The sequence below is a fragment of the Antedon mediterranea genome, chromosome 4 (assembly GCF_964355755.1).
Source record: "Antedon mediterranea chromosome 4, ecAntMedi1.1, whole genome shotgun sequence".
Lineage (NCBI taxonomy): Eukaryota > Metazoa > Echinodermata > Crinoidea > Comatulida > Antedonidae > Antedon > Antedon mediterranea.
In genome coordinates, this window is record NC_092673.1 from 2,655,284 (window position 1) to 2,676,312 (window position 21,029).

Here is a 21,029-nt window from a genome sequence, read left to right on the forward strand (position 1 = left end):
AAGTGATATGACATCATCATGTCCATATATGGGCATATCATATTTTGTTAATGTCACATAGTGTGCGACAGAGTAGACAGAGCTTTACAATATAGATTGTGATTAAAATCAACGGTTTACGCAAGTGAAATGCAAAAAATCAATAGTATTAAATGAAATGCAGTAAATTAGTGATTGTTATATAACATTTACATTGCATATTTAAACTTGATTACCAACAAGGTGATAAGAATATTTATAAAAAACTAAATGAAGTACTGTAATAAGATAAAGATGTAGTTTACCGTATACATATTACATTAGATAGATTACAAATATTTACATATACAAAATAATGTTATTCTGACTAACATTATCAAATGAAAAATATGATACTATATATAGGATTGTGTTTCATTCAATAATGTGATAGTTATCTTTGGGGATGATGCTAATACATTAATGTAAACTAGTATTCTAAGCTGATTGATAACAAGAATACATGAATTGAATACATTCTCTGCACAACCTGAATTGTTTAGCTTATACTCGCGATTACTTTTCCAATCAAAGGCGCTGTCTCCATTTACAATCTCAAAACAATACAGTATATAAAATAAAATTTATACAGATAAAAATACTGTACAATTTAAAGCGAGTTTTTGTCTCTTCAGCTGCTTTTAAAGATTCTATACGGCTTCTTTTCTGTATGTTTTATAGTATTGTATGCACAGTACTAAACTCTATTCACTTTCAGAAATAAACTTAAATTCAAATTATTTGTTTATTTATTTCTAATCTGCGTGCGACTATACAGCTTCTTTTCTGTGTGTTTTATAGTGTACACAGTACTGACCTACAGTATTATTCACTTTCAGAAATAAACTTCAATTCAAATTATTTTGTGTTTATTTCTTTGTGCTTGTTATTCGTTTGACCATTGAGGTATTATTGTACCTCCATAGTTTGACCTATTGTTTAGATACCACGCATGACCAAGGATCAATGAGAATAATTTCACTTCTCCCTGCTATGATCGTCATACAATAACCGACATACAAGCAGAGACTCTCCCATTGGAGTATTAGCAACATCATGTATGCACAGAGGAATTTCATAGACGTCAATAACATAACAAAACATAATTAAGGGTATTCATGATATATTGTAACCATAATATGCTCTAGGCTACCTATTAATTAACCATGACAATGTTCTGCATGACTGCAGCACCAGAATACATGAGTGAGGCCCTACACCGTGGTAGATGGATACGATAGCAGTATTATACTCTCTGCATTAGAATTAAGTTTTTGTTCAAATGATACACACACATTTTATCATTATACATTCATCTACTCGTAGTATATTATACGTACAACGTCTCTGCGGTCTCATAAATGGATGGTGATTACTGCCTACCTGTTGTGAGTAATAACATATTCAAACTTCATGCTTCTCCCATGTCACTAGGCATTACATATATCATTGCTGTTGTACTTGTATAATTACAGTCACCTAAGGGGATGATAAAAGGTGAGAGCTGGATAGCTTGGCAGTTTGAATATTTGGAATTAAAGTCAAATCCCTCTGTACCCCTAAAGGCATGCGTTTCAGGATAAGCATTTTTGGGAACTTTGCTCGTTTGATGACAAAGATAGTAACACATAAAGTCTGTTTACATTACAATAACGATCAACTAGCGCAGGTGAGAGAATGAAAACATTCACATAAAAATAGCATCATGGTGTTTTTAATCTATTTGCAGAAGCGAAACCAATAATTTAAAAATGCAATGACGATGTATGCAGATATCATCTTACGCTCTTTTGACCTATCAATACACCAAGCTTAATATTATTTATACAAGTTACTTTAACATGATAAAAAGAGTATAATGAACATTATTGCATTTTCACCTATTACACCATGATTAAGTTAATCACGATCAACTAATTGGCCATTAGATTTGTGATTGGGAGTGAAATTTCTTGATAACTGCGAATCACCGCTTTGACCGATAAAAATGTGATGCACATGTAAAAAGGATATTACACAATTATTTATCGATCAAATATTTATGCAATAAGACTTGGGACCACAGACTGGTCGAAACTTATAGCGGGACCACAGGACCCCTTTAGAAAAATTCAGTCTCCTTGAAAATGGAAACTCTTCCAAAACAAGTCTGGTTTTTTAGATAGTTGACTTAAAACAAGTTGACTTAAAACAAGTTGACTTAAAACAAGTACCCCTAACATTGTTAGCTTGGTTTGCATTCCATGTCTCCGTCTTTTGATGCTTTTAACTTCAACAATTCCTGCCTAACATCCTTTTCCATTTTAAGAACTTCAGAAGGTTTTGAATACTGTAGTATAAAAATAAGTGAATGAAAGATTATCGTCATCCATGAGTCTACTCTCTAAAAATCAGAGAATCAAGAATTTATATGCATTATTTATTTTTTTTATTCTGGGTGGCCTTTTTTTCAGTCAAAGAAAACACCCTACTTGTCTTGAAAGATGTACAGTACTATTTACTTTTTTTTATTTATGCTGGTCGACTTCTTCAGTCAAAGACTGGTCTCCCAGAGTGGCCAGTTCTGATCAGTGGCTTTGATGTACTAGTACACCAGGGTAACCCCCCACTGGTCGAAAAAGATGTACAGTAGAACCTCCATTTTACGTACGGTACGGGACCGAAAGGCGTACGTAAAACAAAGGATTCGTAAAATCAAGGTTGACCTTAAATTGACCCCAAATACGTAGAGATCGTAGCTATAAAGGCTACCCTGTTTGTCTACTTTACTGAACAGCATGCAGGTTGTCACTAGCTAGGCCTTGCCTAGACTATTCAGGCCAGGCTAGCAAGATGTGAGGCCTAACTAGAAAAGTACAGTACTGTACAGTATATACAGGCTGTGAGATGTTTAAATAAAGTGTAAAATATCAATGTTCTTGTATTTTCTATCAATAAAAACAGTCGCTGCTTAAATGCACGTGCGTAGCTAGCTTGTCTCAAACACACAGCAGAATTCCACACACACCAACACACACAGCCACAGCTTTGTTGTGCTTTGTTGTTGTTAAATTGCGCCCTCAATGTAAGAAAATGATGACGTCATTGGTTATTTTAAGCGTACGTAAAATCAAGGGAACGTAAAATCAGGGTACGTAAAACACAGGTTCTACTGTACTAGGTTCTTTAAAGTGCACATGAGCCAGATGTGTACACTGGACATACGTTTTATAGTCCTTTTCCGAGAATACTCATGGAGCGAGTGAGCCTTGAACGCTTGCCAATGTTATTACAATATTTTTATTATTATTTATTTTTTTGTCTATAAAATGCATTCTATAAGGTCTTAAACCGAAAATATATTTGATTATAATACTTACACTAATAATGAGGGTATTGTTTGCATGGGCTTTGCTAATTGCACTCTGTTCCAAGGGTAGTTTCAATCTATCAATATCTGGAATTGTAAATTTTTTGTAATATCTGAAAAAAAAAAAATTAAAATCACAGATAAAAATTAAAATGTGAGCTACAATTTGAATTTGGTCCTCTACGAAGTGACGGAGATGAAAAAGCGGCTACCATTTTAAAAACACTGGGAGATGCAAATGATGCAGTCTACCACACTTAATACAGTAGGCGTAACATAGAGGCACTGGAGGCCTCAGGCATTTTTAGCCTTTTTTCGACATATTGTAATGCCTGTTTTTTTCCTCTAGGCACTGCTCAGGGTTTAGCCAATGAGTGCTCATAGCCGTTACTCCACTGACTGAATAGTGTACCATGTCAGCTTTTCATCAGACTAATGTGTGAAACAAAGATATCCATAATAGCACATGGCAAAATCAAACAGAGATGCAGAGTCCATAGAACTTCTTTAAGTATATTCTCATTTGAGCATATAAATCAAACTAAACTATTATTTATTAACAACATTTATCCAGAAAGCTTTAGATCGACACACAGTTTAATTGCTTCTGCAGCATAGAAACAAAGGTGATAAGCCTCTAGATTAGATAAAATACCATTTTGACAGTTACCTCCATGATTGATAGAGTTATGTTCATGCCTATTGGTGAGAAATTGATAATATCAAGTCTACTAAGCTTTAGGTTTAGCTAGCAAAAGTAGTAGGGCATGTCAATGTAGCTTAGGGTAGGTGCTACTTTTTGTAAACAGTATGACTTTTAAAAAAAAAGATGCTTCTTCTTCTTCTTCAAGAAATCGAGGCAGGGAGGAGCCTTCTCAATTCCACCACCCACCAACATATAATTGCTTGTTGTTCAAGAATGTAGCCAATCAGACACTCTGAAATGAGTCATGTGTGAGCTCTTTATTTTTTTCACTATCATGCACTGGAGTGCAAAAAGTGAGCATCAAAAAGGCAAAACAACACTGTGTGTAAATCGTATGGCAGATTACCAATCGCACTAGACGCTACACGATTTACTGTTTGTGCTGAGGCACCATTTAAAAACAAACACACACCACGTATATCTTGTCATTTCTGGTACATGACTGTTTTGCTAGGCCTAGACAGTGATTTGGTCGCAAACAGAGTGGTGCTTGCCGTGGTAGGCCTAGGCCCTAGACTAGGTTTATTATGAAAATAGTTCATACATCCATGTTATAAAACAAATAACGCACACGTCCAAGTTCGTGGAGTAAGTGGAGGTATTCACAATGTCGTTCATGTCGCAACATTGTAAATACCATCGAGTGCGTCGCATCTCAACTAATGCTCTCTGACTTATGCATTATTTGTTTAATAATAAACAATTGCAACACCTTGTTATGCCTTACTTTTTATTGGTTGTTCGAATGATGCAACATCTCTGTTCTTGGTCTACTGTCACATCATATGTTTCTACTGGATAAGGAATATTCCGGACTCGCCACTGAAATGAATCTGCTGTATCTTTTCTAATGAATATTGGCTGTAAACAATGAATCATTGAATACATTTAAGTTATTGTTATACTGTATATTAATATTCTGCTATCCTGATTATTTTGAATTACAGATATGCGAAATAATATAAATGTGGAAAAAAAAGGACTAACTCTGCCTATCTGACAAACTATGAGCCATTGTAGAGATTAAGAGAAGAAAAAAATCTTCACTGTTTATATACTATAGCCTTATAAATAGACATAAGAAAACTTTATTCATCTCCAACAATGCGAAGATATTACAAGTGCTTGCAGTCAAACTTACATAAACAGATATAAAAATATAAATATGAATACAGCAATATATAAGTGTAGAGAGATAAAGGTAACCATCAAATGTTACCTTTTATGATCTTTATTAAGAGAGTACACTTGGCAAGTTTTACATTTAAATTATTATGTACAACTACTGTAATCTTTAAGGCCAATTTACATATACAAGCGGTATGGTAATAAAAATATAGAATCTATGTTATTCCTTATGACCATTTAAACACAATGTTGAGCGGACGGGCAGTTTCTGCTCAGGGTAGGTACAGATTATACGTGGAACAAGCTACGCAGTTTAGTGCCTAACATTACCGCATTATCGCTTGTGTAAATTGGCCTCAAGACTGTATTGTATTTTACAGTATATTTTGTTTTTGTACAGGGAATAGAAAATATTCAGATAAGATGCAAGAAACATCCTGGTCAGTATTGAAAATGGATAGAACAGCACCTTTATATCCTGTATTTTGAGTGCCCCATAGGTTGAATAAATGAAATGACATCTAATCTTAAACTCTGTCTACACTATCAAACTTTACATGTCGACAAATAAATGTGATGTGCCCATAGATGATGTCACACTACACACTTATAATATAGATTTAATGGAAATAATATATCACTATTTTCAACTTACATTTGAACTACTTTCTTTCAACAAAGTCTGTTCCAAGCTTGTGGACTGCAGATCCTCACCCACTTCAAAATCCCATTTTCCAGCTGCACCTAAAGTTGTCTTTTTCCTCCACTTACGAACTAAACAAAACAGTTTGACAAAAAAAATTAGCTTTCAGGTTTACAAACTAAAATAATAATTTTTAAGAAATAAATAATAATTTTTCAAAATACAGTAAGTTTTTTAAACATTTTAGAATTTCATTTTTATAGATTGTTATTTGGAAATATACTGCATAACAAATTTGCACAAGCTTCAGGAGCCAATTAAATCAACCTATTGGTTTCATTTTCCTATATTAAGCTCTATCTATACTATCAAACTTTATGTGACAAAAAAATGTGATGTGCCCATGAATATGGACATGATGATGTCATATCACTACTATATTTGGGCAAATCAACAGCATATAATTTAGGCACTTTTTTTTGTCAAACGAGTTTGATACAGAGCTTTAAACATTTGTTTGCGATAATGGATGTAATCAAATTATTAATACCAAGTAGTTGACTATCTTTTAGATCATATTCCTCAGCCATTTCGGTCCCATCAGAAAAGCTGTAATGCACTTTTTTTCTTCCTTAAATTTAAATAAAACCAAAACAGAAAAAAATGACATTAGGTGAAACATTCCTATTTTTTCTTGATTGTTCAATAATGACAAACTGGGCTAGAATAAGTAGATAATACATTTTATTTATAACAAAACTGGATAAAAAATGTACATGCTACAATACATTTTAATATTTAAAATATTAATATTGTGATATAATTGGACGTTTTAATTTCATACATGTTTAATGTAAAAAAACTGTCAAAATACAGATTTATTTTGAAACTGAAGACCGTTGTCTGTGATAAGCGTAGTTTTGTGACAAAGAGGCTGACACATTTTATCAGAATGAAAAGTTGAACAATAATTAAATTACGATAACTGATTTTGACTTGTTTCTGGAAAGACAAATATACCAGGCCGGATCCCTACCACACTGCCAGCCCTACTAGAGCATGTGAATAACATGTACTTGATAATCTTATATTATAAAACCTTACGGGGCGATACCGGGTATAGATTAGTACGACTGGCTAGCTAGGCCTAGTAACTGTAGAGAACTGATTGAGGGCTCTGCTCTCTCTAGTAGTAGACTCTTGGGCCTTGGCCTAGGCTATAGTAGGCCTAATTCAATTTCAAGTCCAGGCCTACGCTCTAGAGGCCTATCTTTTTCTTATTATGCCTAGCCTAAAACAGTGGTATTTTTCCTAATAAAAACGTAAAACATATCATTTAAACAATACCATCTTGTACTAATGCAGTTTTCTTTGCTGACTGCAAGTATTGCAACCAAGATGAAGACATTTTATGTCTGTTTCTTAAACTTTTAAAACCACAAAACTCTCAGCGCTAAAAACAAAATGAATGTTTAGAGTGCGCCCTCACCAACAGCCCCCTCTATGTGTAGCGAGAAAAACTCACGGGATCAACCTCATCTTTTTCAATCAATTTGTTTATTTTTACAATGGCAAATTTATGGGTTACCGTCTTATCTGTCACCCTGTTTTGGGGGATAGTTGGAATTGTGTGTCCACTTTTTGTTAGGAAAGGACCAAATAAAGGGTAAGTTGTTTTATATACATACAATTATACTGATATGTTAGGCCTAGACTGACCTTTTTTCTCACTAGTGAGCCTAGCTTGTTCTATAAAACAATCCGTTCGAAGTATACTGAATGGTACAGGTCGTTTCGTACCCAAATATAGTTTTTTTTCCGTATTACAATTACATACTTTTCATTCATGTATATACATTCTCAAGTTATTTATTCTTTCATATTAGAATTATTTAAATCAAGTGGTATTAATGTATTCTTGTGAAATCAGGCATTGTTAATTACTAAAAGGTACCGCCATATAATTATGAATAAATTAGAGTAACATTTGTTTGTTGGAATGGTCATCTATGTATGAGATTGTATAAATTAAATTTAATGCAAGCTGTTCTTTTTTGTCCTCAGAATAATTCAGATGATGTTTGTCTTAACAGCAATTTGTTGTTACCTGTTGTAAGTATGGTTATAATATTTTCACAACTCTCACTCATTTTTTCGATCTGTATATATTATTATTATATATATTTTTTAATTTCATCTAATAAACTGCTTGTTTTTTCAGTTGGTTAATTGCTTATTTAATGCAGTTGAATCCATTATTTGGACCTCAACTTGAAGCTAAAGTCATCAATGCTATACGATGGGAATGGGAGGGACAGAGTGTAAGTTGTCATCAACAATTATAATAACAAAAAGCTCTGTCTACACTATCAAACTAGTTTGACAAAAAAGTGTGATGTGCCCAAATATGGTAGTGATATGCTTAAATATGGTAATGATATGACATCATCGTGTCCATATATGAGCATATCACATTTTTTGTCAGATAAAGTTTGATACTGTAAACAGAGCTTAATACCTGTAATATCCTGTGTTTTGACAATTTTTTTTAGAGCCTTTTAAGTCAACCTTCCTTTGGAGATATGGTCTTAATTTGATCAATTAAGTTATGAAAATTTAATAATAAAAATTATTTGTGCAGGACTGTGTTCCTAGTTAATAATTTGCAAAAGTGGTATTTAAAACACATGTTAATATACAATAGCATGACCGTGACAATCTTCCATCAGTGATGTATCATCAAGATATAAAGTGGTGCAGTTTTCACAAGAAAGGGAACAATCTCTGTTCAAGCCACTGGGTTTTCAAGGCCTAAAAAAAAGGGGTCAAATTAAAACCTTACCAACCGTACTGGAGGCTATGGCCCATTAAATATTTGTTTGTAAAATTTCATTTTTAAAGTGGTGGATTAATTCTCCATACAGTGCATAATGATAATAAACACATTTCTGCTTTCTCTTTTCATTTCAGAATTAGAATTGTGGTGGTTACAGACTAAAATCAAGAAGTTTCTATTTTACCTAACAAGGGAAACATTCCATCATCTACGACAAATATAGTATACCTAATATTGGATCGGATTGGAAAAATACAGACTAATTTATCTCACAAAGAACAATCAATTCTATACAATGAAAACTCTTTATAAATATTTTATAGAGTAACTATTCTAAAGCTCTGTCTACACTATTTTTATGTGACAAAAAAATGTGCCCATATATGGACATGATAATGCCATATCACTACCATATTTGGAAACATCACACTTTTTTTGTCAAACTAGTTTGTTAGTGTAGACAGAGCTTAAGGTCAATATTGTTGAAAGGAGCTGTGTATACATAAATATATTTAGAGAAGAAAATATTATTGAAGTTATAGTCGTACAATAATTTGTAAGCCTCATATTATTCAGTACTCATGTACACCTATTTGTGATAGTGTCCTGTATATTATAATCCACTAGATAAGAAAAACCGAAATATAGTGGCAACCCAGTGAATAATATGTATTAAACAATAAAATATATATCAGTCATGTACAATATTGACAGGAATCTCATATCGGTAATAATTTATTTTGAAATACAAGAATGATGTTTAATTAATATATGGCCTACCATACTGAAGCCTAGCAGTACTACTATTCTTACACAGTCTTGAGGATAAAAATACTGTGGCTTACAATGGATAGACTTAACTGTGCAGGACATGTGGAAAAACAATAAATATGATATGATATTAGAAATATAGTAGTGTCTAAAATGAAATCTAAAGAGTGATATTAATATGAAAATAATAGTGATACAAAATATATGTAATTGTACAGGAGTACTAGAAATTAATGTAATACAGTTTAGTAACAAATTTTTTTTCGATTTTTTTATTTAATTTTCAGTATACCGAGCTTATGGTTTATTAAATATATATTGGTACAGGTATAATGATTGCATGACGTATTTGCTAAGAGTGAATTTAAAATCAAGCATAACATGCAAATAACAAATACCTCCAATGTGGATTTGACTGTGTTTGGGATATTAAACTTTGGTGTTGTAAATGTTATGAAAATTAAAGATGCAATTTGTGTACATACAATATTGAAAATCTATATGTTCAATGCTGATTCTGTGTCTTCTAGTTGTAATCAAATAGTCAATACAAAATACAGTGAAGGCCCTCATTTGGGACAATCCTGCCTCTATTTTAGGGGACACATCATATGGAGAACATTTGTTGGATATAAGGTGTTGTCTCCCCGAATAGGGGTTCTAACATATAAAATATGACAGAATTCAAATATCAGTCTTGCTTGTTCTCTGGAGCTCACACATGACAAGCCATGAAAATCTTTTGCACAGAGGTGTACATAATTGAAATATTTTATTTATACTGGGCGACCTCTTCAGTCAAAGACTGGTCTCCCAGAGGGCCCAGTTATGTTAAGTGGCTGTACCAGGTAATTCTCTACTCATCTCTTAAAAATGCACTAGATTCTTTTAAAGTGCACAGGAGCTAGATGTGTACACTGGACCTACGGTTTATAGTCCAATCCGAGAAGACTACTATCAGAACTAACAAAAAGATCCACAACGAATACAATTTCTCAATCAATTTAATAATTAATTTACTATGAATTGTAGTAGAAAAGGATTTTATGCATTTTCATTATTCTTTTTAATAACAATATTTTGTTTTTTATTGAAACAAAAATAAACTAGACATGAAACTCGTCACTTTGACGAGTTAGTTATCCGCTCGACAAACGCCACGTGCACGTCATACGTTACAATATTGCGCACAGAAAAATATTAAGGCATTATGACCTGAACTGAAGAATATGATATGTTGTTATTTCTGAATTCTGTTATTTTGTGTCATATAGTATACACAGTACAATCTGTATACATATCACAAACAGTGTAAAATAGGTGAAATTACGGGACCCGTATTTTATTGTAATTTTTAACATCTTGACGGTTTCAAAATGAAATGCAAAAGTAGAAATTTCAGAATGAAATTATCTCAGCAACAACATATTAACGTGTAGAAGAAATTTGAATACGTGAAATATTGATGCGCGCTCTTTTAAATGTAATGAAATATAATGCAAAAGATGAAAATACGACTTTTTTTATTTAACTGGCCATATGATGACGTCACAACATTCAATTGGCACAATTTACACATGATTTTGTATCTACAATACAATAGCTTCCTGAAAACGTTTTAATCGTGATTATCACATTTTATTCTTACGAGGTATAACAGATTAAAATTTACTGTAAAGATGAAATTAATGACCAACGTAATTAAAATTTTTAGGCATGATGACGTTAAAAAAATTTTAATTCATGCAAAAGATAGTTGATTGACCTAGAATATATTAAAATCGGGGTGAAAATAGACAACGAATAAGTGGAGATGCGCTCTATTAAATGTGATGAGCTATGACGAAAGAGACAAAAATCCTATATTTTATATTCGCGTGGCCATACGATGACGTCACAATGTCCGGTTACCCATATTAATGCATGATCCGATATCTACAACTCATCAACTTCCAGAATATGTAATTAAAAAAAAGTTCTCCATGTAGTTTAGAATCTATGACTGTTTAAAAATAGGCATAATTTTGACAAATTTTTGAACTTTTTCACCAAAAACGCGTGCAAATTATGTAATTCGACGTGCTCGTATGACGTAATTTTAAGTCGAAATTGTTTAAAAGTTGGTAACATTACTAGAAAAGGCTGAAAAAACATAAATCACGCGAAAAAAATATGTTTTTAACGCTACGTGTGCACCGCGTGCGTAAAAATTTTTGCGCGCGTGGGAATTTTTGACATGCTCAAAATGACATGAAACGCATAGAAAGTTGATTAGAAGTTGATTTTTCGCATCCTAAAATTTTAAACGCACGTACGCGCGTAACTTTTTGTGAAACATGCTATTTTTAATCCATAGAAAGTTTGCGCTTGATATGACTTAAATTTTCACAAAGTGTCAAAACAAAATTATGTTTGGTTTTTAGTCTATGATCAATCATTGAAATTCATAAAATCGCGCGTACGTCACGTTGCACAACTCTGACGTCATTCAAAAATAGGAGGTGCACAAGTTCACGTAAATGTCGATGTGTTGACAAAGTTACGATATGTTCTGTTTACACGTTTTAGAGAAACGCGACGCACAAAAATGACAGAAAGAAAGAAGTATAATACAGAAAAAAAAAAAAAATTTGATGAAACAGGACGATTACAAGGAGTTATCCGCTACTAAGCGGATAACTAATTATTCTTTTGTGCAATGCAATAACTATACATTATTTTCTAGAGCCTAATGAGTTTCTTTATTCCTATAAACTTATATTATATAGATACCTACTGTATAGTTTTAATTAATATTAAGCCAATACTGCATATATATTTCATGATATTTTTAGAAAATAATTTGTTATTGTTGATAATCATTCCAAATGATAAAGAATTAAGAAACACATACCTTTGGTATAAATAATTATTTTATAATTTCAGCCTACTGTAATGATATGAACAACTGAGTATAAAAAGCAATTAAACTTGATCATAAAACAATGGCTACAAATAATCAATAGAAAACCCTTTAAAAAAAACCTTTCCCTTATTGCACATAAATATTTATTATAATTATTTTCTTCCAAAGTAAGAGATAAAATTTGGTTAACAGCCAATAACAAACTTTCATTTTGTTTTGAACATCTTATGCATAATTTAAATGGAATTTGTAGTGTTAAGCTCAGTCTACACTATTAAACCTTATGTGACAAAACATGTGATGTGCCCATATATGGACTTGGTACTGTATATCACTACCATATTTGGGCACATCACACTTTTTTTTTTTAAAACTAGCTGGATAGTCTAGACAAAGCTTCATACAATTATACATATTGAGCAACTTTTCTACTCTGAGTAATCGCCCGCAAAAACCCCACAAAATCTAAATATTTAAAAACACCTATTACAAAATAATGACATCATCATCATGTGCTGACGAGATAATAAATCACCAGCAAACAATAACAAATTACAGTATATGGAAGACTGCATGTTGAGCAATTGTTGCTGGTAGTCTAAGTTCTTTCTGAAACGCTAATTAAAGCAGTCGTTTCCGTTGATGATGGCCTTGGTCTTGCATTGCATATTGGACAAGTGTTACGCTGCTGTAGCCATTCTGATATACATCTATAAATTGTAAATACACAATTTTACAGATTTTATTTAATTCAAACATTTCACTTCATAATTATAGACATTTTAGTGTAAACAGATTCAACTCTACCAAAATCAGATAAGTAACCGAAGAAAAGATATTTAAAGGCCTAGTAGTAAATGAAAACTATTTGCTTGCTGGCTAGGTAGAATTAGTCAAATTAAGCCTATTTTACTAGAACTTTCATTTCTGGTATCTAGTTTTGAAAAGGGCATTTAGGAAAAAGGGGTGTTTGTGAGGTTCAAATGAACTGGCTACAGGGCTTGGACCATTTAGTAACATAAAAATATTTCTTTTTTGGAAGAGTTTCCAGAATTCATATCCAGTTTTAGAAGAGTAAAATATATCAAGCTTATTATCTAATTTGAAAATAACATTTTGAAATGAATCCACTTACGGTGAGTGAAATAAATGATGACAAGGGGTCTGTCCTAACTTCTCACCAGGTATAAAATCCTCTAAACACACAGGACAACTCTAAAAATGCATTAAAAAAAATAATAAACATGTACACAAACTATTAAAGATAACTAACTTGTCCCCCTAATTTTTTTTTTGTAGAATCTGCCAATTTAATGTCACATAATAGTTATTCACTTTGACCAAAATAAATCAAAAAACAAATTATTTTTCTGAAAAAAATGTAATTTAAAGCAAAAAATACCTAGATTGTCTGTCAAGCAATGATTTCTTTTGTCTTTTTGTAAGTAAAATAATTATTTTTGTTTATTTTTTTTTTCTACAGAAGTGAATAATTAAAATTGCAAAATGGCCTAATCTTTAGTTTTCATGTTTTTTAAGTAGGACTGTGGATTTACAAAATCCATGGTTTAATAATACAAATATATTGAAGATGAGGAAATTGAAGGTACAGTATGTTAAAGCCCCATTCCCTACGTTTTTTTTAGATCTAATTTAAGATCACAAACTATATTTAATGTAAAAATAATACTATATGGTCCTATTGCGATAACTTTTTTCGTCTTTAAACGGTTAAAAATGTTAAAAATAAGTCGATTCTAATAATAATAGCGGCCCGCTATAAATCCCAAAATGCATTGCGCGCGTATTGATATTTTTGTTTTTCACCTGTAATTCGCCCACTTTACGATCGATCGTGAGGCCAAAACAAATGGAAGACTCCTAACTTTTCAGCGAAAATACCGGGGTTTCCCCAATTTGTATCAACAGAGTCTGGCAAAAATAGAAAGACAGTTAATGCAGCAACTATACGTCAGGCTAGGTATATAGCTAGCGTATGATGTTCGTACGTTACCGATGTTTACCAGCTAGGCCTAAGACCGTCCACGAGAGGTCGATCGCTGCGAGCTACTTAGGTAGTGCATTGTTTCTCACTTTTTATCATAATTTACCATAAAACGTACATTTAAGACAAGGAATGACATGGTTTAATGTTTTTAAAGTGATATATATGTATTATTTTCCAAAAAAACGTCCAAAATTGCAGGGAAGGGGTCTTTAATATTATACTTACTTCATTGGCTGATTTTTTCTTTGAATATGTAATCTATAAAATAATTTAAAAAATAACATTATTAAATAGCTCGTCTCCTAAAAGCCTCTAAATAAAGGAATTTTTTACAAAAACAAAGATTTCTAAAACTCTTTTCTACTCTTCATTAAAAAAACAATTTTCTGAAAAACCAGATGTTTTTAGCAGCAGACCAATTCTAAACGCACCATCATTTTTTTTATGACAAATGACTTGACTTGATAATCAAGGTTGTTGGTTTTTTTACTTGATTCCCAGAGAAAAGAAATCAGATTCCTGGGAATAGAGGCCAAGTATATTGCATATAGGCCTATCAATAAGGTTTATCGCAAATACCTTGATTTCGCGAGAAATTTCATTGCACAATGCATGATGGGAAGGGTTTGGGAGCAATAGCGCCACCCGTATAATACAAACTTTATATACTGGTGGTGGCGCTATTGCTCCCAAAACCTTCTCATTATGCATCGCTCACGCAATTTGAATATGTTTTTAATGGTTGCAATTTTTAATAGACGGTCAGCCCAATGAAAATTCTATTTGACAAAAAGAGGACACCCTCTAAACTAATAATGTTGTGACAGGAGCACCAGTGTTTTAGCCTCTTACCATTTTAAATCCACTTTCAACTGACGCTTCATATCGTAATCTGAAACAACCATAATATTTAATAAAGTATATAGTACTGTAAACAATGTTATAAGTAGAATTAAAGAAATCAACATTCAACATTTTCGTTAAAACTTAAATAAGTTAAAATCTAAGGTAAAAAAGAATACAATTGTTAATCTAATAGTTAAAACAATGAGTATTACTATTAATTATCATTTTACCTTAAAAGGTAACAGCAAAATATGATATTAAGGAATATGATGACAGCAGACAACAAGAGGATTGGTATGAGTTCAGAGAGTTGCAGCTCAACAGACATAGCAGCAGCAGATAGCAGAATTCATGTTTGGACACTGTAGAGTTTAGAAGAGTAAACAAGTAAACTTGTTATTGATGGTGCGTGGCTTATGTCATGATGATCATGTGATAGTCTTTTGGTCAACAATTATTGGAACACTTGTTCGACGTCTCGCACCTCTACAATCATAATTATGTAATCATCATTCTAAAGATTACATAATCTAGGCCTAGGCCTAGCCTAGATAGAGTAGAGAGGCAGCCCGGGTATGCCTATCTATGCCGCTGCTGCACACTGTGTGTGTCTGCCTAGATATGATTAATGTGTAGAGCCTAGCCAGTCAGGCCAGCCTATTATTTTAATGTGAATAATAAAGTACATTACCAATTAATTAGGGCTTTTAAACTTGATACCTTGCAAAACAAACCACGAAAAAGTCCTAGAGAGAGAGAAGACGTACGTACGACGTATATGGGAAATTGCAGCAGCCGTTTTTAATTTTATTAGTGTACCTTTTATAGAGGTCGCTCTCACCTTTTTACTTTGTTCTCTTTGTCATCCTCGGAGGAACTGTTCAACCCATACAAATAATTTATAATAATAATAATAAGCTTTATTTAATCACGGATACTTAACTCAACTAAAAGTTGTTTTTCAGTAAGACCGTGCTCAAAGGAAAACACCAACAATAATAAATGTAAAAAGCAGATATCAAATCAAATAATAAAACAATTACAGAAGCAAAAAACAAAAGCAGATAATAAAACAATTACAATGAAATAAAATGAAACAAGGATACACTTACTAACTATAAAATTAAATAAGCAGTTAACAGTTTCTTAAAAAGAGAGACAGTTCACATTTTTAATATCTTCATGTAGCTCATTCCAAACCTTGGCACCTCAATATGATAAGCTACGTTTTTTGTAGTTTGTTTTTGGTTTTGGTACTAAATTTGGCTTAGTTCTAATATTATAGTAATTGTTTTTGATATTGAACTTATTTAATAAATATGGAGGTGCAAGGTTGTTCATAATCTTAAACATAACAATAGCTTCATTTATATATAATCTTTCATCTAAGTTCATCCAATTTAGACTTTGTAGAGCTTGAGTACTATAGAGTCGGTTTGAGATTTGTTTGTAATAACTTTTGCTGCGCGATTTTGAAGAACTTGTAGTGTTTTACTTTGAGTTATATTTGAACGTCCCCAAACAACATGGCAATACTCAAGATGAGGAGCCATAAGTGATTTGTATAGTTTGCATTGAATTTCTTTTGGAAATATATTATTAGTCTTTTTTAAGTAGTACAAGTTCTGCAAAGCCTTAGATTTTACATTATCGATTTGTGAGCACCAAGAAAGATTATTATCTAATATCACACCAAGGTGTTTACATTTATTTACACGAGAGATTGGTTCTCCATCTATGTTAATGTTGACTTGTAAGTCAGATAGTTTACTTAACTTCTGTCTCGTTCCAATTAGGCCTAACATAAATTCAGTTATTTTAACATTTAGGCTAAGTTTTTGCATATGAGCCATCTTTTAAGACACAATAAAGTCAGAATTTATTGTTTCAGTAAGGTTATTAATTTACTGTACAATAATACATTAAATGAGACAAATTGTAAAATTAAATAGAATAAATTAATATTAATGTTTTTTAATCGTCCTAGCCTATCACAGGACGATTAAAAAATGACATAAAACGTATAAAGTGTTTGTTGTTGGAATGAATGCTGTACCTATCTGTAATAGGCCTAGCATTTATGATAGGCGAGTTTAAAATCACCCATTACTTACTTACTTACTTGTTTGCATAGCTATCCCCATTATTGGGGACATTTCGCCGTCATTGACATTATGTTGACATAGCACAACAATGAGAGACGTTAGTTGCTATTTTAATATGGTGATTTTTCAAAACGCAACACTATTATGAATTGAATATTGAATAAGGAATCTGGCCTACAGTACATAATTAATCATGCATATTATCAAAGCATTTTAGAGTTGTGGTTCTTTGTGTAGCCTATTCCTTTATAATGTGCCCACGAGTCTGTAATTATTTTATTATTGAACAATTTTTCAAAGGATTAATACAGGAAGTGACACAAAACTTACTTTATCGTAGACGTATCTGGTGCTAATCTACTACAACTAACTTAAGTAAGAAATATTTTGTTATCATTTTGGCATTTTCTTCGACAACAACTAGCCTAATTTTCCTTTATCTCATTAATCTGTTAACGAATTCGGTTATTCCCTGTTTTCATTTATTCGGCCGATTCTCGGTACTGTATCTATTTCATTCTTTCTTTATTTATTTACCAATATTTCCGAAGTATCATAGGAATATTTGGTAATACAACATCACATGTGTTTCACATGTATCTAGTAGGCATAGTAACCTATTTGTGCTAGTGTAGTATTCTTTTTATGTTATGTTATGTTATGTACAAACAAACCAAGCCTTAACCAACTTTATGACTGAGGCACCACATGTAATACAAATATGATATGCAGGCCTATTCCGATCCTATGATGCTTCGGAAAAGATAGTATGTGGACATAGCCTACAGCAGCACTGAGGATCTGGAGTTTTATTTCAATTTTCTATTATCAATGCTTGGTCGTCACTAAATCATAGCCTATGTCATGATCCACAAACGTGTATAATCATTACTTTTATTTTATTTTAATATATAGATAATATTGACAATTTGGCAAGATGGTGTTGTCTGTTTCATTAGCCTGTATTTTGCTGTACTACACATTGGTACAACAATGCTACGTCACATATGCAAACTGTATCATCAGAGATAATACGAGATGTGAGTGTGACTTAACCAAGAAGAACATCACAGAATTAAACTGCAAAGGAGTAACCACTCTGGTAGTTGTATACAACTACACTTCAGAATGGTCAAGAGGGATAGACTTGACAGAATTTGTAAACTTAACACTTTACAGTGAGGGAGCTTCAACATGGCCAAATGGATTAAATCTTACGTTTACTAAGATTGTTAACGTGAACCTATCAGGAAACGCGTTCCAAACAATACCAAGCGTTTATCTACCACCAAACTTAAAAACATTAGACATTTCTAAGAACAAGATTATGGAGGTTTCAGAAAAAACATTTACGAAGTTTATACATCTACAAATACTTGATATCTCACATAATGATATATCTGAAATTAGCACTGATGCGTTTGTCGGGTTGTGCAAATTGGAGCAGCTGAACTTAGATGGAAATCGACTTACAGATTTTACCAAATTTGCTAAGGCACTCAAACAAACACCATCCTTAACGCGTTTAAGTTTAGCAAATAACATGTTAGAAACTGTGTTCATTCTGGATTTAAACCAACTTCAGTTCTTAAACCTACAAAACAATAAAATAAGTAATATATTAGTTAAAAAGTGTACGTATGAAGTACAAAACCTTCAACAAATAGATTTCCGACATAATGATCTCAAAAAACTTCCGACATCCATAGCAGCCGCTCTTAACGAGACAGAATTGCTACTCTCTGGCAATCCGCAGTTAAAATGTGATTGTGAGGTACTGTATCCTATAAAAACACGTGTTTGTAAAGATGTAAACGTGAATTTACCAGAACAATGTAAGAAGTCATCAATCGTCACAATAAAAGACACAATTTATTCTGATTCAAACATTTTGTCGTCAGGTAGTTCTCGTCAGGAAACTACGTCAGGTAATTGCAACGGTCATAAACAACAGCCTCACCTTCGTAACGAAGTGATGGACATTTGTTGGGATGTTCCTGAAGATGCTTGTGAAGAGATCAAAGACCTTGTCAGTATAACAGAAGAAGGTTTTCTCAACTTGTCCGAAGCCAATCATTTAGACATATCTGGTGATTACAGTTACAAAGAGTTCCACACATGCCATGAAACGTATCTTTACACAATAACTGGAAAGGTTATCTACAATGGCACAGTCACACAAGAAGTACAAACATGTTCTCCGACGAAATCAAATCATTGTGAACAAGAAAATGTGACATCTGAATCGCCTGATTCAGTGCTGTTTGTTCTTTTGATATTTGTCCCTGTAGGCCTATGTGTTTTAGTGGTTGTGGCATATATACGGAGAAGAAAAAAAGAAAGACAAACCAAATCAAAGCAAAAAAATAGGCCTGCCATACAAGATATTCATATATGTTCCCAGTCATCTGCCCCACACACGCCTGTGAAACCACCTTCTGGGATCAGTTCAGTCGGTGTAAAGATCCAGTCCGCTAATTCGATTACTTTTGTTACGGAAAATGGATTTTTGTTGGATAGAAAGAGTTCCACGTCGTCTCTTCATACCAAACTAAACACGCCGATTCCTAGAAACGGAATCGAAGCTGCGGAACTACACTACAAGTTTACTGCTGTCGATGAAGACGGATATCTTTTGGTAACCGAATCAGTAACTGCGGACAGTCTCGTCAATGGATATTTCACATACATTTCAAATGAATCTGAAAATGAAGTTATAGTCGACGAATATGGCTATGTATCTCTTTATTCAAAGATTCCAACAATTCAAGAAAGTAATTGCACTCTGTTTTTGAGAAAAGACCAAGGAGAGCTAGGGCAATTGGTGTTAGATGAAAACCAATATGTTAGACTTATTGAACAAGACCATGTATACACTAAACTCAACACTACTTGGGGACTGCTTAAATTTTGGGAGAAGAAGGAGAAAAGTGGGCCTATGGCAAACTGTCTATTGAAAAAAGCGCTTAGTGCAAAGAAACAAAAAACTTCAGTAAATACATGTTAAGAAAACGTATAAAAATATATATATAGATACTGAAACAGATCAGTGCGTAGGCTAATAGATAAACAAAAAGAGATATAGATAACGCTATAAATAAGAAAATATATATTCAAGAATTTAAGAAATTGAGTGGATATTACGGTAGTACAACTTAATATAATATAAATGGACAACGGATATTAAAACATTGTACATTATCTACTCATATTGTATAATTATTTAAAAAATTATACAGATTAACAAAATAAAATTGTACAAACTAACTTTTGCAAGATAATTAAGTGACATGATATACAATATTAGGCCTAATCAATATTATTATGGCCGTATCCTTTCCATTATGGTTTATTAATAAATGTTAATTAATACACTGAAACATTACAAATAAGGAAACATGTTTAAAAGTGTGCATTGCTTAAAACTATATTAAAATAATCAAATCTTGATTATACTGTTTGTTATGTTCATTGAATTGAAGGGGAAAAAAGATTCTTGTTCTATGTTAACGGTTATTACATCCTGATTTTACACTTTGTTGTTTATAGATATATAGGTCGATCTTAAATCGCCTGGTACATTTTAACCTGTTTAGTTTCACTGAATTTTATAAAAGTGCAAAACGATTATTTCCATTTTTAAATTTACTAAACATTATTAAAGGGTATATCGAATGAAAATAAAAGTTATAACCACTGTAACAAAGGACCATT

At 32.4% G+C, this 21,029-nt stretch overlaps 4 protein-coding genes across 6 annotated transcripts; 2 read left to right on the forward strand and 2 right to left on the reverse strand.

Annotated features, from left to right (window-relative positions):
- Positions 1-176: 176 nt before the first annotated feature.
- LOC140046225 (protein DPCD-like) lies at positions 177-7,337 on the reverse strand. 3 transcript variants are annotated; one of them, XM_072090791.1, is made up of 7 exons: positions 7,192-7,337; positions 6,395-6,475; positions 5,857-5,975; positions 4,801-4,934; positions 3,378-3,480; positions 2,239-2,347; positions 177-1,497 (listed from the first exon to the last, which is right to left on the reverse strand). In XM_072090791.1, exons 1-6 carry the CDS (start codon positions 7,250-7,252, stop codon positions 2,243-2,245), a joined length of 603 nt encoding a protein of 200 aa, XP_071946892.1. In that variant the 5' UTR covers positions 7,253-7,337; the 3' UTR covers positions 177-1,497; positions 2,239-2,242. The 3 variants fall into 3 exon arrangements, with proteins under 3 accessions (XP_071946892.1, XP_071946893.1, XP_071946891.1); XM_072090792.1 differs by having other exon boundaries at positions 2,232-2,347; XM_072090790.1 differs by having other exon boundaries at positions 177-2,347.
- Positions 7,338-7,356: 19 nt separating this feature from the next.
- Positions 7,357-9,947, forward strand: LOC140046227 (V-type proton ATPase subunit e 2-like). The gene is made up of 4 exons (XM_072090795.1): positions 7,357-7,510; positions 7,909-7,956; positions 8,066-8,165; positions 8,815-9,947. The coding sequence occupies exons 1-4, from the start codon at positions 7,413-7,415 to the stop codon at positions 8,818-8,820; spliced, it is 252 nt and encodes an 83-aa protein (XP_071946896.1). The 5' UTR covers positions 7,357-7,412; the 3' UTR covers positions 8,821-9,947.
- Positions 9,948-10,439: 492 nt separating this feature from the next.
- On the reverse strand, positions 10,440-16,013 carry LOC140046226 (RING finger protein 24-like). The gene is made up of 6 exons (XM_072090793.1): positions 15,902-16,013; positions 15,441-15,572; positions 15,217-15,256; positions 14,590-14,622; positions 13,492-13,571; positions 10,440-13,066 (listed from the first exon to the last, which is right to left on the reverse strand). The coding sequence occupies exons 2-6, from the start codon at positions 15,536-15,538 to the stop codon at positions 12,955-12,957; spliced, it is 363 nt and encodes a 120-aa protein (XP_071946894.1). The 5' UTR covers positions 15,539-15,572; positions 15,902-16,013; the 3' UTR covers positions 10,440-12,954.
- Positions 16,014-17,610: 1,597 nt separating this feature from the next.
- LOC140046223 (uncharacterized) lies at positions 17,611-21,029 on the forward strand. Its single transcript, XM_072090789.1, has 2 exons — positions 17,611-17,690; positions 18,231-21,029. The coding sequence occupies exon 2, from the start codon at positions 18,253-18,255 to the stop codon at positions 20,320-20,322; it is 2,070 nt and encodes a 689-aa protein (XP_071946890.1). The 5' UTR covers positions 17,611-17,690; positions 18,231-18,252; the 3' UTR covers positions 20,323-21,029.